General features: G+C 42.0%; 1 protein-coding gene across 1 annotated transcript in view; it reads right to left on the reverse strand.

Annotated features, from left to right (window-relative positions):
• The window catches only part of LOC126354672 (F-box only protein 32), a 499,741-nt gene that overhangs the window by 120,955 nt on the left and 352,659 nt on the right, over positions 1-26,127 (reverse strand). The window contains exon 3 of the mRNA XM_050004470.1: positions 15,361-15,455. Coding sequence (XP_049860427.1) covers positions 15,361-15,455 — 95 coding nt within the window. The remainder of the gene's footprint in view (positions 1-15,360; positions 15,456-26,127) is intronic.

Consider the following 26,127-nt stretch of genomic DNA (forward strand, 5'->3'; position numbering starts at 1 on the left):
TTTGTTTTGATGCAATGAAAATCGTTATGTGCTTCACGTACTACTCAACAGCCCTCTTCCACAGGCGTCTCTTGGTGGCGGGATGCAAACGAATGAACGTAAGACTTCATAAAAGTATCTTTCGAAAGTCATAACATCATTAGTTGTTTCTTTTCTATGATATGCTAGTGAACTCTAATGTAGGAAAGTGTTCCTCGAACTACACTCGCGACAGAATTCACTAAAAAAAAATTATAAACTTTAAACCAACAGATCCTGTTACGAGATCCGTAATTGAAAATTTAATGTGCTCAGCTTTGATATCCAGAACTTCATCTTGAGGCCCGTATTTGCTTATAAATAAATTTGTTTTTTGATGGATTCTGCCTGAACAAAATGTATTTTTTTTTCCTTTTCCTTCCTTACCCAAACATGTTTGGCTGACACAAAAAGTGCTCTGTACTATTTGTACAGATATAAATTTGAGTTTTTAAGAAAGTATTTACAAATCTGAAAAACACGAAGTTTTGTGCGTATATACTTTGTTACCACATGCTGTGGTTTTCCTGGATTTATGCTTCCGTTATACTTTCTATCGTTTCACTGTTTGTCATCTGCGACAGTGTAGAACTTAATGTAGAAAAGTTATTTACTTCGAAATTTTATGACTGGAAAACGCAGCTGTTAGAAAGGCAAGATGCTAGAAAGAACTCCGCTTACTGGTGGTACAATTGTTAAGCCGTATCATCGAATGAACCTACACAATAAAAACCAAAGTACAGTGTCACAACATTTTGTGGAAATTAAAATTAACAGAGGAATTTCTAAAGTATACTCACAACGTTAAAAGATTGTAGCATACATATCGCTTCTAGTTATGTATATTCAGAGAATATAATCAATACTCTGGCGAGCGAAAGGTAAAGAAGATGTGCTCCATTCTTTAGAATTTGCCTGCATTTAAAAAGAAAAAAGAGAATATTTCATAGTGAGCGAACACTAAATTATTTTTAAAAAGAGGCCAGATTGGCGATAAAGAATTGTCACTGCTAACATGATTAGTCGACACATGCAATTTACTATACGGAAAGCACCAGAGTGGACATGGTGATCAGACAGGATGCTTACGTGGTGTCACCTGTCAGAGTCGTATCTGGCGTACACTAGTAGACCTTCGGCTTCGAAAGCCCATATCGATGATGTTTCGTTGAACGGTTCGCGCGCTGACGGTTGTCGATGGCCCAGCACTAAAATCTTCAGCAATTCGCAGAAAGGTTGAACTCCTGTCACATTGAACCATTCTCTTCAGTCGTCATTATTCCCGTTCTTGCAGGATCTTTTTCCGGCCGCAGCGATGTCGGAGATTTGATGTTTTACCGGATTCCTCATATTCACACTAACTCGTAAAATGTTCGTACAGGAAAATCCACACTTCTTCGCTACCTCGGAGATGCTGTGTCCATCGCTCGTGCTCCGCCTATAGCACCACGTTCAAACTCACATAAATCCTGACAACCTGCCGTTGCAGCAACAGTAACCGATCTAACAAATGCGTCAGACATTTGTTGTCTTATATACGTGTTGCCGAACGCAGCGCCGTATTCTGCCTGTTTACATATCTCCGTATTTGAATACGTATGCCTATACCAATTTCTTTGGCGCTTCAGTGTCTATTACTATAAAATACGGATAAGAACCGCGGGCCGCAAGAATCCTTAATTAGGACAGCAGTTTGACGCCTACTGGTTTAGGGTATTGCATGGCACGTCTTGTAAGTAGGCTGTTTAGGTTTTTATGTTGGTAACGCCATGTAGCGCTCTATATGAAAATCACTGACTGTGCTGTGCGCAGTCTGTCGCTGGTTTGCATTGTTAGAATTTGTTATTGTAGTGTTGGGCAGTTGTTTGTTAACAGCGCGGAGCGTTGCGCAGTTGGAGGTGAGCCGCCAGCAGTGGTGGATGTGGGGAGAGAGATGCCAGAGTTTTCAGAACGGACGATGTAGACGTGTGTCCATATATATATAATGACTTTTGAACACTATTAAGGTAAATACATAGTTTGTACTCTACCGAAATGTTTCATTTGCTAACTATGCCTATCAGTAGTTAGTGCCTTATCAGGGCCAATCTTTTGTAGGGATTTTTGAAAGTCAGATTGCGTTGCGCTAAAAATAGTGTGTGTCAGTTTTGTGTTGATCAGAATAGGTAAAGAGCGAAATGTCTGAGTACGTTCAGTTCTGCTCAGCTGTTTGAAAATCAAATAACATAAGGGATTTACCAGCACAGTAATTTATTAACTTTTCTAAGGAGCCGCTTAGAGTGGCGAGGATACCTCAGGCTGCAATGAACCTGAAGGCTCCTGCAACATTTTGTGAGAGTCACGAGTGTCATTTCGGTGATTCCAGAGGGGCATGCCACCCAGTCCGGGCGGCCACTGGTGAGGTGTTGTGGCCCCGGCAGCGTAGGGTCGCAGGTCGTCCGTCGTTATCTGCGCGTGCGTAAGCGGCGGCGCTATCTGCGGAGCAGCATTGGGTCCAACCGGCAGGGCCATATCGGGAAAATAGCCGACCAGATGCCAAATAGGGGAGAGCCGGGACCGGACCCGCCGGCCTTGGCGGCGGCGTGACGGTCAGCGGTCCGCGGTCGGCCTCCAGGAAGCAGCACACAGGCTGGCGGCCGCGTCCAGAGGCTCCGCTCAGCTGCACAGCAGTCGCCACCGACCCTAAGTGTTCGGCAGTGTGTCACCTGTGTCGAAAACAGTCACGAACATACGGCGTCGTTGCTGGTACATTCTTCAGTAATAGTCTCCTGTATAGTACGAAGAAGACAATTATTTAGCTACATAGCCGGCCTGAGTGGCCGAGCGGTTCTAGGCGCTACAGTCTGGAACCGCGAGATCGGTACGGTCGCAGGTTCGAATCCTGCCTCGGGCATGGATGTGTGTGATGTCCTTAGGTTAGTTAGGTTTAAGTAGTTCTAAGTTCTAGGGGACTGATGACCTGAGAAGTTAAGTCCCATAGTGCTCAGAGCCATTTGAACCATTTATCTACATCTATCGGGTGGATATAATTTACGTTCAGCTACTCACAGAGGTCCAGTGTGGAATGTAACTATCGAGTGGCAGCGTAACCTGGTAGGAGTCTAATGTGTTAAAGGGGAACCGATTTCCGCTGGAAAAAAATAGTTCCAATTTTGGCTGCCAGGTGCAAATGTGCTGCTGTGAATGCAAGAAAATACAGAAAAGTTTCCATGTGCAATAGATTAGGAAACGGACGTGGGGAGAGGAGGTGAAACAAATGATGAAGCCATAATGTAAATAATAAAATCTACTACTGCTTACAGGATTTATTCAATATGGAGATCGAAGACGTCGATCAGATGCTGTACCGCGCCAGATTTGCACCTCGTGGTCAAAATTGGTACAAATTTTTTTATAGCATAAATCAGTTCCGCAATAATGCATCAGTATGGCTACTGAGTTTCGCTGCCATATGATAGGCTTACAGCCCACACTGGACCTCCGTGAGCAGCTGCACTTTAACCCTCTGCCCAGAAGGTGGATTGGATGGAAAATGTCGGATGTAATCCCACCTGGGCAGTACGTACCACGGGACAGGTGACCCGTCGAGTACTGTAAGCGTGACGGGCTACGAGGATACAGTAGCTGGGGATAAGACCTGAGCTACATTCCAAATGCGCACTAAGCCATAAAGGGTGGGCGGTTGCTTTTCCACCCCCACCCCCCTTGTGGGCAGAGAGTTAATTATAGCCACCCGGTACCGCTGTGTTCCTCCGTATGCAACCTTACTGTGTATGACGGAGGGTTCTTCTGGTACCAGTAATATTTACCTTCTGCTCGGTCCTGTTCACGAATGGTGTGTGAAAAAAGAACGATTGTCTGGAACCCCCCTATGAGCTCTACTTTGATATTTTCATTGCCGTCATTTCGCGAGGGAATAGTATATTGTCCGATTATTCTCGGAATGTAAGCACTCAGTGAGCCCCTGTGTGATAGCACCTCTCTTATAGATCTTCCTCTGTAGTTTGTTGAGCGTCTACTACTTTTAAGAAAAAGTCGAAGAAATTCCTCCTTTCGTCTTCATAGCGCCAACCCAGTATTAACGTATATCGCTAACTTCCGTCTGTCATTTTGCAAAAACAGACAGTGTCTGGGGGGATACCGCAATCACTGGTTATACAATGTTAGTTATAATCCGTATTGATCGCAAAAATGTTTATTCGCATGACCGGTTTCGGTTCCTCTAGAACCGTCTTCAGATCTGAAATGATAAAGATACTAATTTACTATTTCCTATCCGATCAACATCAAATGTACCAGAACGTACCTGCAATTTCAGTTGCAGGAGTAACCTGTCCACACACAGCAACCTCCACGTGCTGCGTCAAATTAAACTGGTTGGCAGAATGCACGTCATTTATATTAATTATAAAAATCTTACCTACCGGTGGCGTCTGTTACATTTGTTACATTGCATATGCACGTACTGTATTAATTGCTTTAATCTCTAAATATACTTAATTAAGACCTGTAGTACGAATTTTAACCTTGACAACTACAGATCTTAACTATGTATTTTTAGAGATGAAAGCAAATTAGAAAAATCTACTTAGTACAGTATGAGCATAAGTAATGTAACAAATGTACCAGACGCCACCTGTCGGTAAGAGTTTTATAATTAATATAAATGACGTGTATTCTGCCAACCAATTTAATTTGACGCAGCACGTGGAGGTTGCTGTGTGTGGACGGGTTACTCCTGTAACTGAATTTGCAGGTACATTCTGGTACATTTGATGTTGATCGGATAGAAAATAGTAAATTAGTATCTTTGTCATTTCAGATCTGAAGACGGTTCTAGAGGAACCTAAACCGGTCATGTGAATACACATTTTTGCAATCAAGACGGGTTATGAGTAACATTCCCTCTGTCAAGTAGCAAAACTCCTTGCTGTTGGCACTCATAATTAAAAATGTACCGTACTTTGTTCTCTAATTATTGTCGTATTTACCATGTACGAACATAAACTGTTTCTTTTTTTGTCTGTATTACTGTAACTTTTCTTAATTTAGTACAGGGTGTTCCACATACAGGCGGTATGTTTCACATAGTGATTAATCATCTCTAGTCGAATTGCTTGTAAAGTGGCAACATAGTCAAAAAAGTTTGCTACACGGCATCTCATATAAACAGTTAACTACATGTTTTTAACGTTACTATTATCAACAATTTTTAGTTAGTGCATTGTTACTTGAATCTTGGGCGTGAGGCGTACCGGTTTTAAGCAGGACACCCAGTACAACTTGCTTACTGTAATATGTCCTATGTAAAATACGTAGAACGGCTAGTTAAGTGTAAGAGAGGGTGCGATGCCCCTAATCTTGGCAGGTTAAATAAATACGCAAATAAATAATGCTCTAGTGCTTACTAAACGATTCTGTGAAGAAACGTGACGGTCTTCGCCTGGCGCTCCATCCCCTACTACTAGCCCAACATGGAAATATTGTAATCTAACAGCAGCTATGTGCAATAAGTTACTTAATAACGTTCAGGCTCAACTGCGAGTCACTACATCAGTAATCAGTCCTCTGAATTGCGCTACAGTCTTCTGGCTTTGCAACATTCCTCTACATAACAGCATCGTCTGCGAGCAGCTTCATGGACCTATCATTTATAATACCATTTACACATAATATTAATGACCCTGTATCACACTCTTCGGGTACTTCCGAAAGAAGGCGTTTGTAGCAATGCCGCAACGTTGGTCAGTTTGTCACGACGGCAGGAAGCTGCTACAAACCAAGGAGATTTATTTTTACCGAACGAACAAAAGTAGTTCAAAACGCTATTTAGTTACGCTCATGAGATATACACTCGGGGAAACAGATCTGCCGAAATTTTCAGATGAATACCAGTCGTCAGTTTAGGTTGGTGTGGTACGCATCAGTAATACGAAGCATGTAATTCGAATCTGATTTAAACATGATAATGTATTATCTGGGACAGGGAAAGCAGGTACAGAGAGGAATGAAGGAATCAGAGATATATACGAGCGAGAACAGGGAATAGATGATTATGGAAATCAAAAAACGATTGACGTGATGAAATCAGTACAGATTTCTCGCTGAGACAGAATATTGATATATCCATCGCGATAACTGTTATGTAAAAATTTGTATCTATTCATTCCGGCCAGTTTTCAAATTTGTTCTGATAACGCAGCAAGAAGTTTACATTCAATTTTGTTTCTGTGTGCGTGGCCGTTCGGGAAGCTCACGGGTTATCACAGAGACGTAGACAGAGGCATTTACACAATACTGTATTTTTGACTCTGAAGCCTTATGAAGATTCAAAAACTGGTTCAAATGGCTCTGAGCACTATGGGACTTAGCATCTATGGTCATCAGTCCACTAGAACGTAGAACTACTTAAACCTAACTAACCTAAGGACTACACACAACACCCAGCCATCACGAGGCAGAGAAAATCCCTGACCCCGCCGGGAATCGAACCTGGGAACACGGCGCGGGAAGCGAGAACGCTACCGCACGACCACGAGATGTGGGCTATGAAGATTCAAAGACGTACGCTTAGCTGCTTTATTTATGCCAACAGTGCTAAAATTTTGAGTTAAAATTTTGGTAAAACGGAGTTAAACAGAATTACAAACTTCGATAACGTACACTGTGCAACACAAAAGATCGCTTCTTCGAAACGCCGTAACTGTTTCCCAATGAGACTACTAAGTTTGGAATTTAGTTCGAAGGTGCCTACGACCTTCCTCTGTTATGGTGCAAAAGCATGGCGCTCTGAGACCTCACCCTCGGGCTCGGCGACACTTCAAACAACAAGGTGTCGGCACATGCGAAAGAAAGACCAAATCTATGAAGTTCATGTGAGACGTAAGGTTGGTTAATGAAGTCTCATCGGCACTAAATTTCATCACAATTCTGCCCAACGACACTGTGGACGTGTCACACAATGGGAAGGTCGTCACACTCCATCTTATCCACATTTCACTCCTGTTCCTGATGCCTCGGCGAAGGAGGTCAGAACTGCGATACCCAGGCTTGGAATATAGCGCTGTTCTTATGGGTTAGGTTAAAGCGTTGCAGATATACACCGCTCGGCATCGATACCTGAAGACCTTAGGGGATATAGGCTCCCCCCCCTCCTCTCCCGCCCCAGGAATATTTAACCCTTCTCTAAGAACATTATTGTGGGCTAGCGACCACGTCGAACGTGATCGCACCCATTTGGAGCGCAGTGTGACTGCAGGTCTTGCCCTGGTGTATGGGATGGAACCACTAGCGACCGTTCAAAATCGCTGGATGAAATCTGACGCTGATCCAAAGCAGCAAAGGATGCTCATGTTTTTTCAGCCCTGTTGTTTCGCGCCCTCCTGTGGCGTGACCATGGAGGAGTGCGACCTTGACACATGTGGGAATAAAATGGCAAAGGGTCTCCTAAAGACTCCTCATGGGGGCACCAGTTCGTTAACATTCTCGATGTCAACTGCCTGCCTTTGTTGATCACTTTCGAAAGGTACCTATACAGAGAGAAACTTGAGTGCTATGCGCCTGCTGGCGGGCTACACTGCTGCTAGTAGGCACGTGCAAGCTCCCAGTTTGTCTCTATGCAGGCACATTTTTAAAGTGCCAAACAAAGGCGGGCGGGTGGCAGCGAGGGTGTTGCCGAACTGTGTGTGTGTGTGTGTGTGTGTGTGTGTGTGTGTGTGTGTGTGAGGGGGGGGGGAGGGGGGTCTTAGAGGGCAACCTTTGCCGGTTTATTCACGCATGTGTCAATGTTGCACCCCGTCGTGAACATATCACTGAACTGCGCAAGACAGGAGGGCTGTAAGAAGATAAGCATTCTTTGCTGCTTCAGATCGCTTTCAAATTTCGTCGAATAGTTTTGAACAGTTACTAGTCGTTCCACTCTGTACACTAGAGCAAAAAATGGCTCTGAGCACTATGGGACTTAACATCTATGGTCATCAGTCCACTAGAACGTAGAACTACTTAAACCTAACTAACCTAAGGACGACACACAACACCCAGCCATAGCGAGGCAGAGAAAATCCCTGACCCCGCCGGGAATCGAACCCGGGAACACGGCGCGGGAAGCGAGAACGCTACCGCACGACCACGAGCTGCGGGCCACTAGAGCAAAAACTGGAATCACTGTAATTACTAAGCAAACTAACCATTACTGATGACAAAATAAATACCACGTTTAAATGTGATTCCATACACGGGAATATTCGTTTGAGATTATAGAATTCAGTACCGAGTATGAGAATGGCGCTAATAACTACAGAGCTATTATCGTATCTGTCTTTTTTAATTTGCTGTGTGAAATTAAATTAAACCCAGTGCAAAACTTTAATTATACAAATACAAGCAGCCATGTAAACAGTCGCTAACACTTTTATGGTGTGTAGATTTACACATGAGCATTTAGCTAACAACGCATAAACTCGATTAAAGGAAAACAAAAAAAAAAAAAAATCTATGCAGGCCATACGTCTCCGTGAGCTAAGCAGTGGTCCCTAAGCCAGTAGCTTATAACTGTAATGCTTGTATATTCTGGAATATGTTCAAGCATACTAATTATCTGTTTCAAGGCGCATTAATAGGTAACAACCGTTTTATTAACAACACACGACGGACCAGTTCGTGCTTCAAAGTTGCCACTATTACGTAAATGCTCTCATTTCTGTAATTTAATAAAAGAATAATGAATGTAATGAATATCATAAGTGATGTTCCTTTAAACCTATGTTATAGACTTATAGATCGTTATAATTGCATCACTCCTAACACAGATGTTGAAATGTGTGTCAGCCTTGTTCGATGCATTGATGTAACCGCCTCTTGGTATTAGCATGGACACCTCTTAACATTTGTGCAGACATTGAAGCGCAAGAATGACGTATTCGTTCTTTTAACACATCCGGATTTTACGGTTCCGTTTCGTAAACCCTGGCTTTGATATAACCCCATAAGAAAAAATCGAAGGTTGTTAAATTAGACGATGTTGCTAGCCACCGAATGCAACCACAAAACATATCCATCGTTCGGATACTCATTGTTGAAATATTCCCTAACCCTTCTACAATAACGGGGTGGTGCACCATCGTGCTGAAACCAGTGCCTCACAGGTAACTGAAGTGGGATGTCTTATAGGAGACGCCCAAGATTCAGCTTTTTCTGTAGGCACTGCAAACACAACTGACCAGTTAGTCTGGGACCCAACCAAACTCGTCAAATGATGTGGTATCCAAGAATGTCGCACCATTCGTCAACAGCCGAGTGTACCTGAATGTGATATGGTCATAACCAGTGAGGATTTGCAGGAGCCCAGTACTGTATATTGTGTATGTTGAATGCTATTTCGTTTCACCAATGACGCCACTGTCATCTCCCCATAACATCTGCCTGATGAAATCCGGATTCACAGCTACTTTATTTACGAGACGTTTGCAGAATGATACGCGATTTTGGAAATCGTTTCCATATAGCTGTTGGCGTAGCTGCAGGTGCACCTTAACTGGATGCCATTTTCGTTTCTCCAGAATCCTTTGCACCGAAGTCCTCGATAACCCCAGATCGGCTGCAGCTCTTCTTTGTCCTAATTACATTGAGAAATTACTGGGCGAGATCTAATTATTTTCATCGTATTAATAATAATGACCATATTATTATTATTATTATTATTATTATTATTATTGTTATAATATACTGCAACCTAAATGCAATAGCAAGATAACACTTTTGTTAATACTATCCTTGCATTGCGTGGGATGTGCTCCAAATAATCGATAACGTTCCGGGCAACATCGGGTTTGTCGCAAATTGGGCTTTTCACGACACGTTGTATCTGGAAAGCTCCCTCAGTTCTTAATCGCGTCTCTTTACGTCTGAAAACATGCTCAGTAGGTAGACGTCGCGTTGGGAAACGTTGTGGGTACAGCCTTCATTCAGCCCTCAGCTGCATTGCGGTGCGTCTACTCCTAGATCAGTATCGTATCGCTGCAGTCTTCGCAGGAGTACATTGCAGTTGTTACCTGTTTGACTGTAAGACCTGACTAACTACCAACAGAGGGCCACACGACCCCATCAGAGCGAAACCAGGAGGGAAACACGCGCAGATTGCGGTATAGCTCGCTGGAGTTTCGCTTGTACGTGCACTTCCCCTTTGGACAGCAGTGCCGGGGCAACCCACCTTACACTAACGTATGCGGGAAACAGAACTACAGAAGAAGGCTTGCGTGAACCACTTGGTATATAGCAACACACACTATCGAGCAGTTCAGTGCTGTACTATTTGTACGTTGATGTTCGTACTAAACTGCTTTATTGCTAAGTGTTGTCATTGATTTTGCTTTCGGATTTCGACTTGACCGCGGTTTCGAAGTGACATTGTAATTCACAGTCGAGCTTTTTTCATCCAAATGATCCATACGAGCGATAGAACCATGGTCCCTCTGAGCCAATAAACTTAGCGACATGGTTGCAGAGGAAGTCCAGTCGTGGACGAGGCAGTTTTTGAGAAGCGAACAGCAGGTGCCGTAGTGAGACGGAGAGCTGTTAAGCACGGAGTCACGACTAGAGCCCAGGGTCACGTATATGCACGACCGGCGGTCTCTGCCCCGGCGTAACGGTGCTGCCAAGGCTGTAGCACCTCACAAAGAACTGTTCCGCTTATCTCTGCCCGCGCCAGGTTCCTTATCGGCCAAACAGCTGGTGCGCCGACAGCTTTACCTTGCGCATAACGGGCAGGGCTCCACGTTCGTAGTTTGAATAAACACATATCCTTACTTTCAACAGGATGTTCGCAGCCCAAACTTAACGTTGCCAGCCTCGAGTGATACTCCTGTAGTTACTTACGCCGTCTCAGAGTGGCCCTTCAAGTAACTGACACTGTGTATTTATTCGCCACAAATTGCAGGTTTTGCTGATAAGTTAGTGTTGTTGATTGTGGCCGACCACTAAGACGTAGTTCCTCAACGTTTTGTGCCTCACAATGGCATTTGAATGTAGTATACGCCAGTTCGACGGACATTTTCCTATCCGACAACCCTTCTTGTCTCCTGTATAGTCTATCAACATGGCGTGCATTATCACTTTTCAAGTTGTATATTCTTATTCAGGAACATACAGAACGCTCTAGTCAACTGCTGTGAGAATTCCGATTTACTCTTACCTCCATGGATAAATAAAATGCAGCCACCAGAAAAGCAAACCAGTCGGATCTCGTTACTTCTTATCTAGATAAAACAAGCTTCTCGATAAATCGAAGAAACACTGTGTGTTTTTGTTCACTCGACGGATCGAAGCTAATGTCGCGAAAGACTGCCCCCCAAACGCAATATAACTCTAGGTCAGCAGATATGTAACACTCGATTCGATTTCTTTCGTGAACTGTTGAGATGATTATTTCGTCAATCTACTCTTCGCTATACTCCTGCGTTTTCTCAGCAATGCATAGCTTACTATAGTACACACACCAGTTGTAGAAATGACTTCAAAAATGTAGAAGTGTTTGGCTTTCGCAGGAAACAAGTAGCTTTAAATGCTGTGGAAAGTTGTATGGAAAAAAGAACATGAAACAAAACTTTAGACATTCCGTCATCCACGCTACCGGCAATAACGAAGCAGAAAGATAGAATTGTTGAAAACTTATAATAAGCTACAGGAGATGACTTCCCGCGTCTTGAAGAATGCTTACTGAAATGGCTTCATCAATGCAGAGAGGGAAGTATACAGTTCTGAGATTATATGTTTAAAAACAGGCTACGTCATTCACTGCTAGTCTGGACATTGAAGGGTTTGCCACTAGGGAATTATGTAAGTGCATTTCGTTTGAAATGTTAACAATGAATACATAATAATTAAGTAGGGACAAAATCAAATTTCTTTTCATTTGAGTTCGACTTATTACTTTCTGATACTTCTTGCAAAGAAATTTGCATGACATTAGAACTTAAGTACCAGTTTTTAACCTACACTCTTATATCGACATTTTCCTACCTTGATCAGTCAGTTTTTCGTTAAATCGACCTTTCAAATATTTTTAGGTCCCTTGGACGTCGAATTATCGCGTTAACTGTCCTTGCAGGAACATGACTGTAGAGAATTTAACTCTCCTCTTACTGAACAAGGGTTGACTGTTTCGTTCACATAAGGTACATGTTGCTTACACTGGCAGTGTTAACATCCAATGTCGTTTATACAGAGCATATGTGAACTGCGCTAACACTTCATATGATTTATTGTAATGATTGCACACCACCCATGTTTCACTGTTTCTGCTATCGTTCGCATTATCTTTCCCTTGATTCTCTTCACAGTCATGATAGTTATAAAAATCGAAATCGGTAAAGAATAAAGCTGAATGTGTACATCTGATAGCTAAAAAAACGCTTTTCGTCAAATACTTAAGAGCTGCACCAAGTTACTTATATAAAATAGCAATTACGTAAATAAGGAGATGAAGCTGTCCTCAATCCGGAGGTTGTCATGCTCCACTAAGCATACTCCTTGCCTTCCTCCGACTTCAAAATGACTTACAATTGAAAGTGGATTCTGAAGGAGGAAGGGAGTTCACGTAATCGGCGAAGAAAGGAACATACGCGAAATACTGACAAGAAGAAGGGACTGGACACTTGGAATAACTTCCATGCTACTACAGGGAGCTGTTGAGGGTAAAAACTATAGGAAGACAGAGATTGGATTGTGTCCAACAAAAAATTGAGAACGTAGGATGCAAGTGCTACTCTGTGAAGAAGAAATTGCTATATGATAGGGATTCGTGGAGGACTGCGTAAGGCCAGTCAGACAAAAATTTAAAAAAAAATTATGATACGGAAACGCGCCATAATAAAGGTTAATAAATGTACCTGATCTATATTATTTTGTATAGAGGTGAACGGCTGAGACCTGTAAACATTGTACTAGTGCAGCGGCAACGCGTTTTTGGTGGATTTAGAAATGCTTTAGCAGAGTTTGTATATATGGTCCCAGACGTAACAAGATCATTACAGAGCCATACAAATAGACCAACATAGCTTCGTAATACTTATTACAGGATTCTAGCGGTTGTAGAGGGGAAACAAAGTTTTGATATGGAAACCATGTCCAGAAATGTAGTTTGGATATAAAAAAAGTTCGAGGATCGGATCATTTTAAAATCATAGGACATGGGAAATTTTATCTTCCCAAGTCACTTCTACAGCCCCCAGGAGCCTGCAATATGAAATGAGCAATACCACATATAGTTTTCTTAGCACATACTACTAATGTTCGCTAACAACATTCATATTTCTAGAACGAATTTAACTCTACAGCGGAGTGTGAGCTCATATGAAACTTCCCGGCAGATTAAACCTTTGTGCCAGACCGAGGGCATCGGTTTTAATCTGTCAGGATTTTTCATTCATTTTACTATTGGCATACAGTGTAATAACTGTATGAATGTTACAAGCAAACAAATTGGCGTGTACTAAGAAACCAGAATATATAAAATACCGTTGTTGAAGGGATATGTTGGCCTGACATTATTCCGGCAAAAAGTAAGTAAAATCTACACCATATTGGGCAACTTGGGTCAATATATACATAACAATATAACACATTTTCAGCTACATTAGACTGTATTAATACTTGTACCATAGATCATGAATACAACATTTCTTAATGATGTGGAACGTGTCAGTGTGACATAAGTTTTCTTTGCACAAAATAATTAACTTTTTACAGTTACTACTTCACATCCAAAAATTCGTCTATTGAATAGAGGAGCTGTCATTCAAAAATTCATTTAATTTCTTTTTAAATGTTAGTTGGCTGTCCGTCATAATTTTAACGCTATTTAGCAAATGGCAAAGATTTTTGCGGCAGCATGATTCACCCTTTTGTGTGCCAAAGTCAGATTTAACCCAGAATAGTGAACATCATCCTTTCTTATTGTCTAGCCGGCCCAAGCGGCCAAGCGGTTCTAGGCGCTGCAGTCTGGAACTGCGCGACTACTACGGTCGCAGGTTCGAATCCTGCCTCGGGCATGGATGTGTGTGATGTCCTTAGGTTAGTTAGGTTTAAGTAGTTCTAAGTTCTAGGGGACTGATGACCTCAGCAGTTAAGTCCCATAGTGCTCAGAGCCATTTGAACCATTTTTCTTATTATCTTGTAGCTATGCACTTTGCTATTATTTTTGATTTGGGATGGATTATTAATAACAAAATTCATAAGTGAATATATGTATTGCGAAGGTACTGTGAATATGCCGAGTTCCTTAAATAAATGTCTGCAAGGTGATCTTAGATGGGCTCCAGCTATTATTCTCATTACACTCTTGTGCAATGAATATGTTTTCTCTTAATGATGTATTGCTCCAAAATATGATGCCATATGAAAGCAGTGAAGTGACAAGAGGCACAGTAGGCTAATTTATTGATATGTTTGTCACCAAAATTTGCAATAACCCTAATATCAAAAGTAGCTGAACCTAATCATTCCATCGGATCATCGATGTGTTTCTTCCAATTCAATTTCTCATCAATGCACACACCCAGAAATTTTTAATATTCTGCCTTAGCAAAATTCTTCTGTTCAAAGTCTATTTTTTATCAATGGTGTTATGTCATTTCCTGTACAGAACTATATACACTGTGTTTCCTCAAAATATAGTGCAGAGAACCACTGAGCAGTTTTCTGAAAGACATTATTTACATTTCCCTCAGCTGATTCTTGTTTGTTGGACGTGATTATTATGCTTGTATCATCTGCAAAAAGAACTAGCTTTGCATCTTATGAATATAGAGTGGCAAGTCATTAATATATATTAAGAACAATAAGGGTCCCCAGAACGGAACCCTGTGGGACACCATTCTTGATACCTCCCCAGCTAGGTGACGCAACTGATTTTTGTAGAATATCTGTACTGTTAATGTCAACCTTCTGCATTCTCCCAGTTAAACATGAATTAAACCATTTGTACACTGCCTTACTCATACCACAGTATTTAAGCTAATCTAAAAGAGTTCCATGATTCATACAGTCAAAAACCTTTAGAGATCACAAAATATCGCAATGGGTGATGTTCGGTTACTCGGAGCATTAATATTTGATCAGTGAAAGCGTAAAAAGCATTTTCTGTTGAAAAGCCTTTCTGGAAACCAAACTGACGTTTTGTCAGTACTTCATTTTTACAAATATGTGATAAAAGTGAAACACTGACAAAATGTCAGTACTGTCAATATATGAAATATGCAGAGCCCCACACATACAGGACAGACAAATGAGTGAACACATGAACGTTTGGACTAGGGCTAGGTTAGAAGAGTCAGAATGAGCACGTACCAGAGGCGCCCCTGCTGATACTCTGCGCGATGGCCAGCGTGTCGCTAGGCTGCGAGTCCTCCGTCACCATGTTCTCCTTGTCCTCTTCGTCCATCCTGAAACAACAGCCAGGCGTTCAGGACAGGCGCGCGTGCACACACAAAAATGGTCACCTTATATTTGTTAACAACTCCAAGTCTGGTGGGGTGGGAGTTTATATTTCATATATATAAAAATTTTCAAATTTCTCTGTCGCTTTTGGAAACTAAGTATCAGAAATAGAAGGAATTCTAGAAATTTACAACGATACTTTTCAGTTTCTTGCAAGAATGGGTTTACAGAAAATATTCCAGCCTGGAAAAGGCACAGATTTACAGGCTGTAGACTATAAATCTTGCACGGTTCGTAAGTTCACAAGTAAAACCTGCAAACCACGCGAAGTTAGTAAGGGAAGACGGACTAGGAAACACTCCACTGAGAGGGACGAAAAGAGTGAGTGAGAGATAGATATATAGATAGATAGATAGGCAGACAGATAGAGATGGAGGGAGAGAGAGAGGGGGGGGGGCGGAGAAAATAATAAAAAATCTTTCCTGAAAATAGGCAGAAGTGACTGAAAGAAACAACACTGCCCTCATTTGCATACTCACATATACACAGTGTGCTGATGTCAGTTCTCACCTGAGTGTTAAGTGACAGACTGATGATGGTGAGTGCACACATCTACCATGTGCTGTGTAAATTTTGTCGAAGGTAAGAGTGCTGATATCATACATTACAAATCACTTGCATGGCATAAGTACTTCCCAAATTTTGAGACGAATATTCTCAAATGACGTATCTCTCTGAATTGCAATTCGTAGTTGTGATAAAGTGCTGTAGTACACACTGAACCCGCCTAGACAGATGTCCACGCTAGCAAGCCACTTCCATGAGGTGCGATGGCCCCGTATCGAATGCGTCTAGCTGGTGTGTCGGCCAGCCTGAATGTGATTTTTAGGCAGTTTTCTACTTCCGGCTGGTACCTGAGTCCCGTCTCAGTTACACGTTTCGCAAAAGTTTAAAAACGTTTGCAGACAGATTTTCCATCCCGGTGTTAACGCTGTGGCGACAGAAAGGGCATCCAGCCACCTCTTAAATTAACCACGCTAAATCCAAGAGGAACCATGCAGACACCACGTAGATGCGGGACTAAGACACACGAGAAAGAAGAAGAAGTACTCTACACACTTGTGTGTAACAAACTATGAGTATTATTATTATATTAAAAACATTTTATATTTTTGTTAGTATGTAAATCCGAGGCATGTTAAAAGTGGAGATGAGAGAGGATAATGAGGGTGGAAGGGGGGGGGGGGGAGGGAAGAAAAAGAGAATGTGAGATATACTACGAAACTATGATCCACAAGCGACGCCCCAATCATTTTGAAACACGTAATGCACATCGACGAAATAAAAATGCTAAGACAATAATGGACGTCATTGGTACGTTTTAATTCGATGAAAGCCTATCCCTGCACGAAAATGAAACACAGAAATTAACACTGTCGACTTTTGCTACTACGAACCTCAATAAATCGAACTTATTTGTAAGTCCCTTCAGAAACCACGAAAAAAAGAAATAATGTTGTGTGTTTTGGTGCACTTGATAAATCGACACGATTGTAATGACAAATCGCCCCGGAAACATTATAATTCGAAGTCAGCAACTACCTAACATTCAATAATTCGAGTTGTTTCGCCGGTTGTTCGGAGTATTGTGTCAACACACTGCTCTTCACGACACTCCTTTGTTTTCTCGACAATGCACAACTACATGCACACATTAGTTGTAAAAATAGCTTCAAAGAAGAAAAGAAACGGGTTGTTGAGGCCATGACAGGCGCACTAGAAAAAAAGAGTAGGATATTGCGGAAAGTGTCCGCATTTCGTCATCCACTATGTCGGCAATAATAAAGCAGAAAGATAGGATTGTTGGAAACTTATCATAACGAGACAGGAAGTGGATCCAGGTAGGTGAGTTCCCACTTCCTGAAGAATGCTTACTGAAACAGAGTAGTTAATGTAGATAATAAAACATATCCGTCGTAGGTTATTTAGAGCCGCCACTGGTTATATGCTTAAAGAAAAGTCTAATACACTCGCTGTCCATCTAGGCAGTGATGGGTTTGCCGCCAGTGGCTCATCAGCTTCATAAGAATGATATAACTCCGTTTTTAAGATGACCAGCGGAGAAAATGTGATCGCTGATCACACAGCTTAGAAAAAAATGAATAAAATTAAGAGTTTCCGTATGAATTATCGGAAATTTGTGGGCCTTCCCTTTTAAATATTGCAATAAACAAAACATAAACAAGTAGGCAAAAAAATCAAGTTTCTTTTAATTCAAACTGTAGTTGTTACTTTTTGCTTCCCTATGTACAGAAAGTTATTTGATAAACTAAAATATCTAGAGGATAAAATCATGAAGTAACAGACATGTCACAGTACCTGTCAATTTTTAGACACAACAGATGAACGCAGTTATCTTAACATATTCGAAGAAATAGAAACCCTTACCCATATGAAAAAATGACACATAAATGAGGAAACATACCTAAGAAACAAGAATTTTATCTATCAGTTTGCAGATATTCGCCGGCCACGATTGCCGAGCGGTTCTAGGCGCTTCATTCCGGAACTGCACGACTACTACGGTCGCAGGTTCGAATCCTGCCTCCGGCATGGATGTGTGTGATGTCCTTAGGTTAGTTAGGTTTAAGTAGTTCTAAGCTCTAGGCGACTGATGACCCCAGATGTTAAGTCCCATAGTGCTCAGAGCCATTTGAACCATTTGCCGATATTCGCGTTCAGGGACAGAATTACCTCTGAATCTACAGACAACAGAATTTATACAAATTGTGTTTTATAGTTTAATTTTAAATGAATTGTATTTTATATATTTATTATTAATAAACGAAACAAAGTAATTAGATAAAACGCTTATGCTCATCACCTATAGCTCAGAGGAATAAAGTTGACCGGAATATTTGATGATGAAATAGAATATATTGCTGATATTATAAAGCACAATACCTCACATAAAATACAATGAAGACATACTGAAAACCAGCCAAAAATTAAAAAAGAAAGCTTTGAAAGCACCTGCAAAAATTCTATGCAGACAAAATTATAAATTACGTGTAAGCAGTGGACAAAATAACGCAAAATTGTAACACTCCCAAATCCCACAACACACAGTACTAAGCATTGACTGACAAGTTCCGTCGGTTCTTGGTAGAATATTTTATACCTTATGAATGAAACATTTTTGTATAATATTACAGCGTTATTGTGTGAGTTTTCGTTCATAATACAGAAATGTGTGTGGTATTACTATGTGTCTTCTATAGGGCCGCTGAAGATAGGCATGTATCCCGATACCGGTCAGGCCGAAATAAAAATAAACAAGCAGCCTTGTCTACACATATAAAATGTGGTAACGTACACTATAGACACCACGCCAGGCATTCTACGTCCAGAGGTTGGTAGTAACATACTGTCAATCTGCAGCCGGCTCGTAGACACACCCTCTGATGCAAGCGCGAATAGCGCCACCGCCCAGCCGGCTTAAGGGGTCAGCGCACGTTCAGTATTTACTGACGATATTAATTTGTCGAATCTTCAATATATGGAAGCGATCATCACACATTGGCAAAAACTGTCAGCTGAAAACGCGATTTTACAAGGTTAATGTGTCGAATAAACTGGAGGAAGCGTGTGCTGCAGTTATATAAGCCACTGCTTGCAAGCAACAGTAAACAACGGAAGGAAATGAGTCCGGGTGAGGTAAAAAAAAAAAAAAAAAAAAAAAAAAAAAAAAAGCGACTGATCACATGACAGTTTACTGACTGTAGTCAGAATTAAGTACTCGAAAATTAAGTACGTTATCTCCCTGCATCATAGAAGTTATTAATGCTGATATGAAATAAAATAGAGTAGCAAAATACATAAATGAGAGAATCAACCGCAGTCGAGAAGAGATTAAGGGTACTGAGATTTTTGGCGATAGGCAGGTCATCTGAATTGAATTCTCCAAGTTTAGCTCTGTGACGTCGGAAACCACAGTTAGTAATATTCTATGGAAACAATTCTACGGAGCAATTGTATCTGCATAGCAAGGATATGGTAAGGAAATTGACGTAATACTTTTTTTACGTTTTGTGTTAATTTGATAAAATTCAGATGCATTTCACAGACCTCTTACTAATCTTTGCAGATATATGATGAATTTTTCGAGGTGGAAGCGTTTTTCCTAACTGCTATGTAAACCACCAACCTATAATATATTTTCAAATTAATAAAGTAAACATGGTCCTACGTTGACGATCCTAAAATGCTAAATACTATGTTTACCCTTGCATAGGCTTATTAAAATTTGTGTTAAAAAGACTACGTTCAAAATTGATTTTGACACACCGGTTCCCGCGAGATCACCGAAGTTAAGCGCTGTTGTGCGTGTCCGGCACTTGGATGCGTGACCATTCAGCTGCAATGCGCTGTTGCCATTTTTCGGGGTGCACTCAGCCTCCTGATGCCAATTGAGGAGCTACTCGACCGATTAGTACGACTTCGGTCAAGGATACCATCATAACGACCGGGGGAGCGATGCGCTGCTCCCACGCCCCTCCTATCCGCATCCTCCTTGAGGATGACTCGGCGGTCGGATGGTCCACTCGTGGCCTGAAGACGGAGTGCATGTGTTATGTACCAAGGAGAATTGAGAACATAACTCCGGGTGGCTGGTTGATGAAGCTGTGCCAACATCTAAATGCAGAATATTGTGAAAGAGTCAACACTTGGCCTTACACGTTCAGTATGTATTGACAATATTGAGAATATTTTGAGTGCCATCAATACTGTTCGTCAGAGTTTCTTCTATTGACAATAAGTCAGTACGCGCCCTGAGACTTACAGTACACTGACGGTCTTAGATTATTGAACGTGTGAGGACCCCTTTAAGGAGTCGCCACACCGACGCCAGCCAGCCTAATCGTGTTCACTTGGAGCCTTCGCAGTATCACCATCTTATCTCTCTGTTACTGGAATTGTTTATAAAAAACGTGTCTGGACAAGTGCGGAATACTATTTGGACTGGCAGAAGAATGTTAAGGAAACAAAGTTACATACATATTACGTGAGCTAATTGTTTTGCTCTGTGTTTCCGCATCCACCTATTCCTTGGCATCCACCCTTAGATCGACCCAACACAACGTGTTCGTCAACTACGGGACATAGTGAATACAAAAAGAAATATATACATTATGTTACTGAAAGTACATTACTATTTTACTTGTTTTTCGACTTTTTGCTGATTCCACCTTGAAGATCAAAACTTTCGTTCAATCGAACACTCAGTTATTGTTAGATCCCTTGGAATTATCGAACGTCGAACTGTGGAATACCGAATTATGTGAAGATTTAGGGAAGCGACGTTCGCCATTGGTGGAGACGCCTGTGCGCAGTGTAGCGCGGAAGTGTTGCGAGGAGAGTCGCTGACCGCAAACGCGGACTGCCCCGCCAGAAGAGACGGGAACGTGGTTAAAAATACGCGCGCGCCTGGCGACTCAGACTCAGCGACAAGCAAGCCTGCAAGCCTTCCGGCAGGTGAAGGGGGAGGCACGGCCGGGCCCTGGGGCGTTATTAGCCGGCATTGCTCATTAAGCGTGACGCACGGGGGTCCCCGTCTGCTTCTGCCACCGCTGCCCGACACCCAGGTGCCACTGTCCGCTCTGCTGTGCTCTGCATTGCGTTATAACGTAGCACTCTCTTCTGTGAGCGCCGAAGTAGCTCATTAGTGGCGAAACTCTAGGCTTGCTTTCCCCGTTCATTCGCCTGCGCTACGTGCGACGCAATAGATAGATTTGTCGCTGTTCAATGACTGGGAGAAAGGTTTGCATTTGTAGGTTGTGTGGGAAACGTAGGGAACGTCGTTCAAAGCAGAGGTTAAACTCTGAGGTCTATTTATTACGCCCACAAGCTAGAGTACAGTATAGCAAACATACTGACGCAGTAATATACTTGCAGATGAAGGCAAGTTATTTGGAAATTTCCGTGTGCAATGTGTTTATTGCCTGTCGGAGCGTATTGCGAGTCTGTAGAAAAATGATACCAACAGCCATATTTCTTCTTAAAAATTGTATTATTTAATCAACTAGTTTCGACACTTCATTAATCATATTAAGGTCCCTATGCGAAAAAATGACGCTAATGTAGCTTCGAAACTCGTTGCTTAAAAGGAGGAATTTTTAGGAAGAATTACGGCTGTTGGTATCCCTTCGTTATGAGTTACTGATCAGCCACAGTCCCGCATAGAGCCTATATTATGGATCTAAAAAAACTAAATATACGAACTGGAAGTGGTTGTGGGCTTAGAGGCACTTACGTGCGTTCAAACTGGAAAGATTAGTAGGCTGCAAGTCGAATCAAAGATTTATGAAACCCATCTCGTTCTGTTCGTCCACGATACCCAGAAAGCAACAGACACCGGCGCCCAGGTCAGATCGATGCCGTGTTCTTTGACTGATAGAAGGAGTTGGATACGAGCGTACGAAATGTCAGACCAGCTGTGTGATTGGATTGAAGAGTTCGTAGCAAAAAAAAAAAAAACAAAAAAAAAACGGAGGTTTTAACAAAGAGAACACGGCGAGTCGTTCTGTACGGAGAGAAATCTTCAGACGTTAACGTATTTTCGGGGCACCCCAGTGGAGTGTTGTAGGACCACTACTTTTCGCAATACATATAAACCACGTGGCACGCGCGGAATTTTAGCACTTTTATAGTTTAAAATAATGGCAGTATTTGAAATAAGTGCAGCTGTTGCGATAAGGTAGTTGTGGGAATGAAGGCAAAACATCTTCAAAAATAAACCGAACGACATGAAATAATAATCATGAAAAAATCCTTGCATACATATTTCCATGGACGAAACTGCGAACAAAATGTTTTACAGGGCATTATAATACCTCAGTCTAAACGGTGTATGTCGTAAGAACGTAATCATAGAGTACTTCTTGTTTTTCATTTTCTTAAAGGATTAGGGGCAGAAAGAATGGACTACCACCGTGGTCACGGTTATTATCTACGATAGTGCTGTATGAAATTAGCCTGTTAATAAGTACGTTAAAATAAATAAAATAATATTTGTAATAAGATAAAACGAAATATTGAACGCGTGATTAGTAAGTCAGCTTCCTCGGCCGCTGTGACCGAGAGGTTCTAGGCGCTTCAGACCGAAACCGCGCTGCTGCTACGGTCGCAGGTTCGAATCCTGCCTCGGGCATGGATGTGTGTGATGTCCTTAGGTTAGTTAGGTTTAACTAGTTCTAAGGGACTGATGACCTCAGATGTTAAATCCCATAGTGCTTAGAGTTATTTAAAGCCAACTTCGTAAATGTAGATATGAACCTGGGCGCTCATGATGCCCTTTTGCCTACTGACTGTTAAATGTCTCTTTTGCGTTAAAATGTTCCTTATATAGTAAGTTTTTGGCGCAAAATCGGTACCAATGTCAGCCGGCGCTTAAAAAAGTTTCTAATGGTAGCCCCTTCGTCCCTGTACGGTTAGTATGTGTTGAGTGTGAGAAAAAGGATGTTGACTTGGGAAATAATACAAGCTCAGCTAATGGGTAACGTCGGAAACATCACGAGGCTTTTCGTGGATGATGCTGCTGTATAAATAAAAATAACAAAGCTAGAAAATTGTATCGACTTGCAAAGGCTCGACGCTTGGTGCATTGACTATCAACATAAACAGATATAAAGTCCTGAGCATAAATAGGCAGAAATTTCCGCTACTGTATGGTTACAGGATTGCAGAACAATCACTGGAAGCAGTTAAATCCATTAAATGTCTAGGAGTATGCGTAGGCAACCGTTTAAAGTGGAACGACCAAGTGAAACCAATCGCAGGTAAGACAGTTGCCACAGAGAGGTTCATTGAAAGAATCCTAAGTAAGTCTAGTCCATCCACACAGGTGATAGCTTACAAATCCTTGTTTGACCAATACTTGAATACTGCTCGTCAGTCTGGGACAAGTACCACATAACATTCATAAGGGAATTAAGACAAGATCCAAAGAGGAGCACCGAGTTTCGTCTTTTCATTACTGCATAACAGTTCAAATGGCTCTGAGCACTATGGGACTTAACATCTGAGGTCATCAGTCCCCTAGATGCAGAAGTTCTTAAACCTAACTTGCCTAAGGACATCACACACATCCATGCCCGAGGCAGGATTCGAACCTGCGACCGTAGCAGAAGCGCGGTTCCGGACTGAAGCGTCTAGAACCTCTCGGTCACAACGGCCGCCATTCGTGACTGGAAAAGGAAAGATGGGAAGCGACAGTGATACAGAAAGTACTCTCCACCACAAACTGTCGAGTGACTGGTGGAGTGTAGATGTACATCGCACTAGGGGGGGTCAATGGAACAGCTACATAAAACAGTGGTTCTGTTCACACCAGAGGCAAAGTCACGTCACTCACTCCCGCATTCCACGATGAGAGACAGGGAGCAAATTAATATCAGCATTAAGGAACTAGCATCGGTAGTAGCGGCCAAAGGAAAAAAGAAGATAGGTAAGAGGCGTTTTCGACATGGTTGGTACAGCAGATTTTACACAACTACTTGGAACTGAAAGAATAGAGAAAGTGATGTCCAGACATTTCAAAACACACTATATAGTACGATATTGCAGTCCTGTGTTATTCTGAATTACGATGCAAAGTTCCTTTGAACATTAATGCACCGGAAAGCGACTTTCATGTAAAATGTTTCACCTGTACGGGAATATAAACTACATAATGGATTTTCTTTTATCGGTTGTAGACGCGTGGCGGACGAGATGTCGAAGATTGGGTCTCGCCTTGAGTCGTGCACCGATAGCCATACCGTAAGGTAATTACTCACAATTAACGGGAAATCCGGGTTCGAGTCCAGGTACGGCAGGAATTGTCATTATCGTCATTTCATTCCACAGCCGCAATGCCGAACACATTTAAGGCACACTCACTATATATTTGCCCCAGACGTACGAGTATTTGCGAACATATTAAGCAATGCTTAGCAGGTGGTACATAGCGACTTGTTACTTTATTATTTGCTGCTCCTTTATAATCATTGATAAATTAAACTGATATTTTTCACTGTTCAAACGCTTAACATTTAAAAACTTACTATCCACTGCTATTCTATTTTACGGACAATATAAGCGGTTGCTTTGACTTCCTTAGTTTTCAGGTATTTGGTCTCTTTTTGCGAGAACACACTCCCGGGAAAAATATGAAGTCCTGATGCAGCCTTCGCGTAATATCATGAAAACAAATCAAATAGTGAAACACAGAGTGAAAAGTCATTAAAGCACCAAATCCAGTACCATAGCATGAGAGCGCCTAGCGAGAACTGGTTCACACGCGATCTTAGAGGAAGACTTCAACGTCATAACTTCCTTCCCCGGAAACCTTGACGGTGACGTTGCGTTCCTGTGACGGCCTGTGTGAATCCCGCAATTTGAAATGCATTGTGGAATTTTCTGACTTTCCAGTCCGTGACGTTCAATGTGAATCGAGCTTACGTAAGCACTTTTTTTTTTTTTAAATGCAGTAAAGAGTATGTGAAACTAGGTACACTAAGAAAGAGCGATTCGAAAGTGTCCTTATTCCGAGGATGTGTAGCACAGTTAACGTCAAAAATCGCATCTTTTTTTAGGAACGGATGGATGTAATACCTCTCCAGGAAATAGGCGGCAAGTGAAAATCTCCTAAAATACGTAATATACTATTTCGCCTTGGATTCATATGCATCTACGTCCATACTCTGTACGCCACCGTACCGTGTGTGGTGGAGAGTAACCTGTACCACTAGTAATCATTTCCTTTCCTTGCCGGCCGCGGTGGTCTAGCGCTTCTAGGCGCTCAGTCCGGAGCCGCGCTACTGCTACGGTCGCAGGTTCGAATCCTGCCTTGGGCATCGTTGTGTGTGATGTCCTTAGGTTAGGTTAGGTTTAAGTAGTTCTAAGTCTAGGGGACTGATGACCTCACGTGTTAAGTCCCATAGTGCTTAGAGCCATTTGAACCATTTTGGGCCCATGGACTGTCACGATATGGCTGCCCATATCATTACCGTACCCCCAGTATGTTTCACTCCTGGGACGTAAACTCGGCCAGAAGTTGGAAACAATATGAAACAAGACTCATCCGATCAAATGACTTTCTTCCGTTGCTCCACAGTGCAGGTTAAATAGCTTCGGCACCAAGTTTTCCTGTTGCAGGTATTTGAATCACTCGTGTGTGGTTTTGGAATTCCCACTCGCCGAGCAATTCCCTGCTTAGTGTTATTTTGGAGGTGACGGAATCCGCGAGTGCGACTTTGTTCTGCAGTGAGTTAGCAGCTGTCGTTCCCTTATTTTCCGCCCCAGTCCTCTTCAATAATCGTCTGTCACGATCACTCAACACACAGTTTCGTTCGCGTCATGACTTAGTGGATGATGTTTTTGCCGCTTTTCCTGTATGCGGTATACATCTTCAATATGGTGCCTCTTGTAACATCAAACTTTGAGGTTATCTTGATTACGAAAGCTTCAACCATACGACCACCAACAATTTGCCTACTTTCGAATTCACTTAGTTCAGACATATTGCGTTCACAACTACGCAGAACACTCTTCTGACCACTGACACTTGACACGTTTTGAGGATGTCCCAGAGGTGCAGTTCGTGGTCAAATGCAACCTGCAGGCTTGGCTCCCATC

The sequence above is a fragment of the Schistocerca gregaria genome, chromosome 3, assembly GCF_023897955.1.
Source record: "Schistocerca gregaria isolate iqSchGreg1 chromosome 3, iqSchGreg1.2, whole genome shotgun sequence".
NCBI classification, from domain to species: domain Eukaryota; kingdom Metazoa; phylum Arthropoda; class Insecta; order Orthoptera; family Acrididae; genus Schistocerca; species Schistocerca gregaria.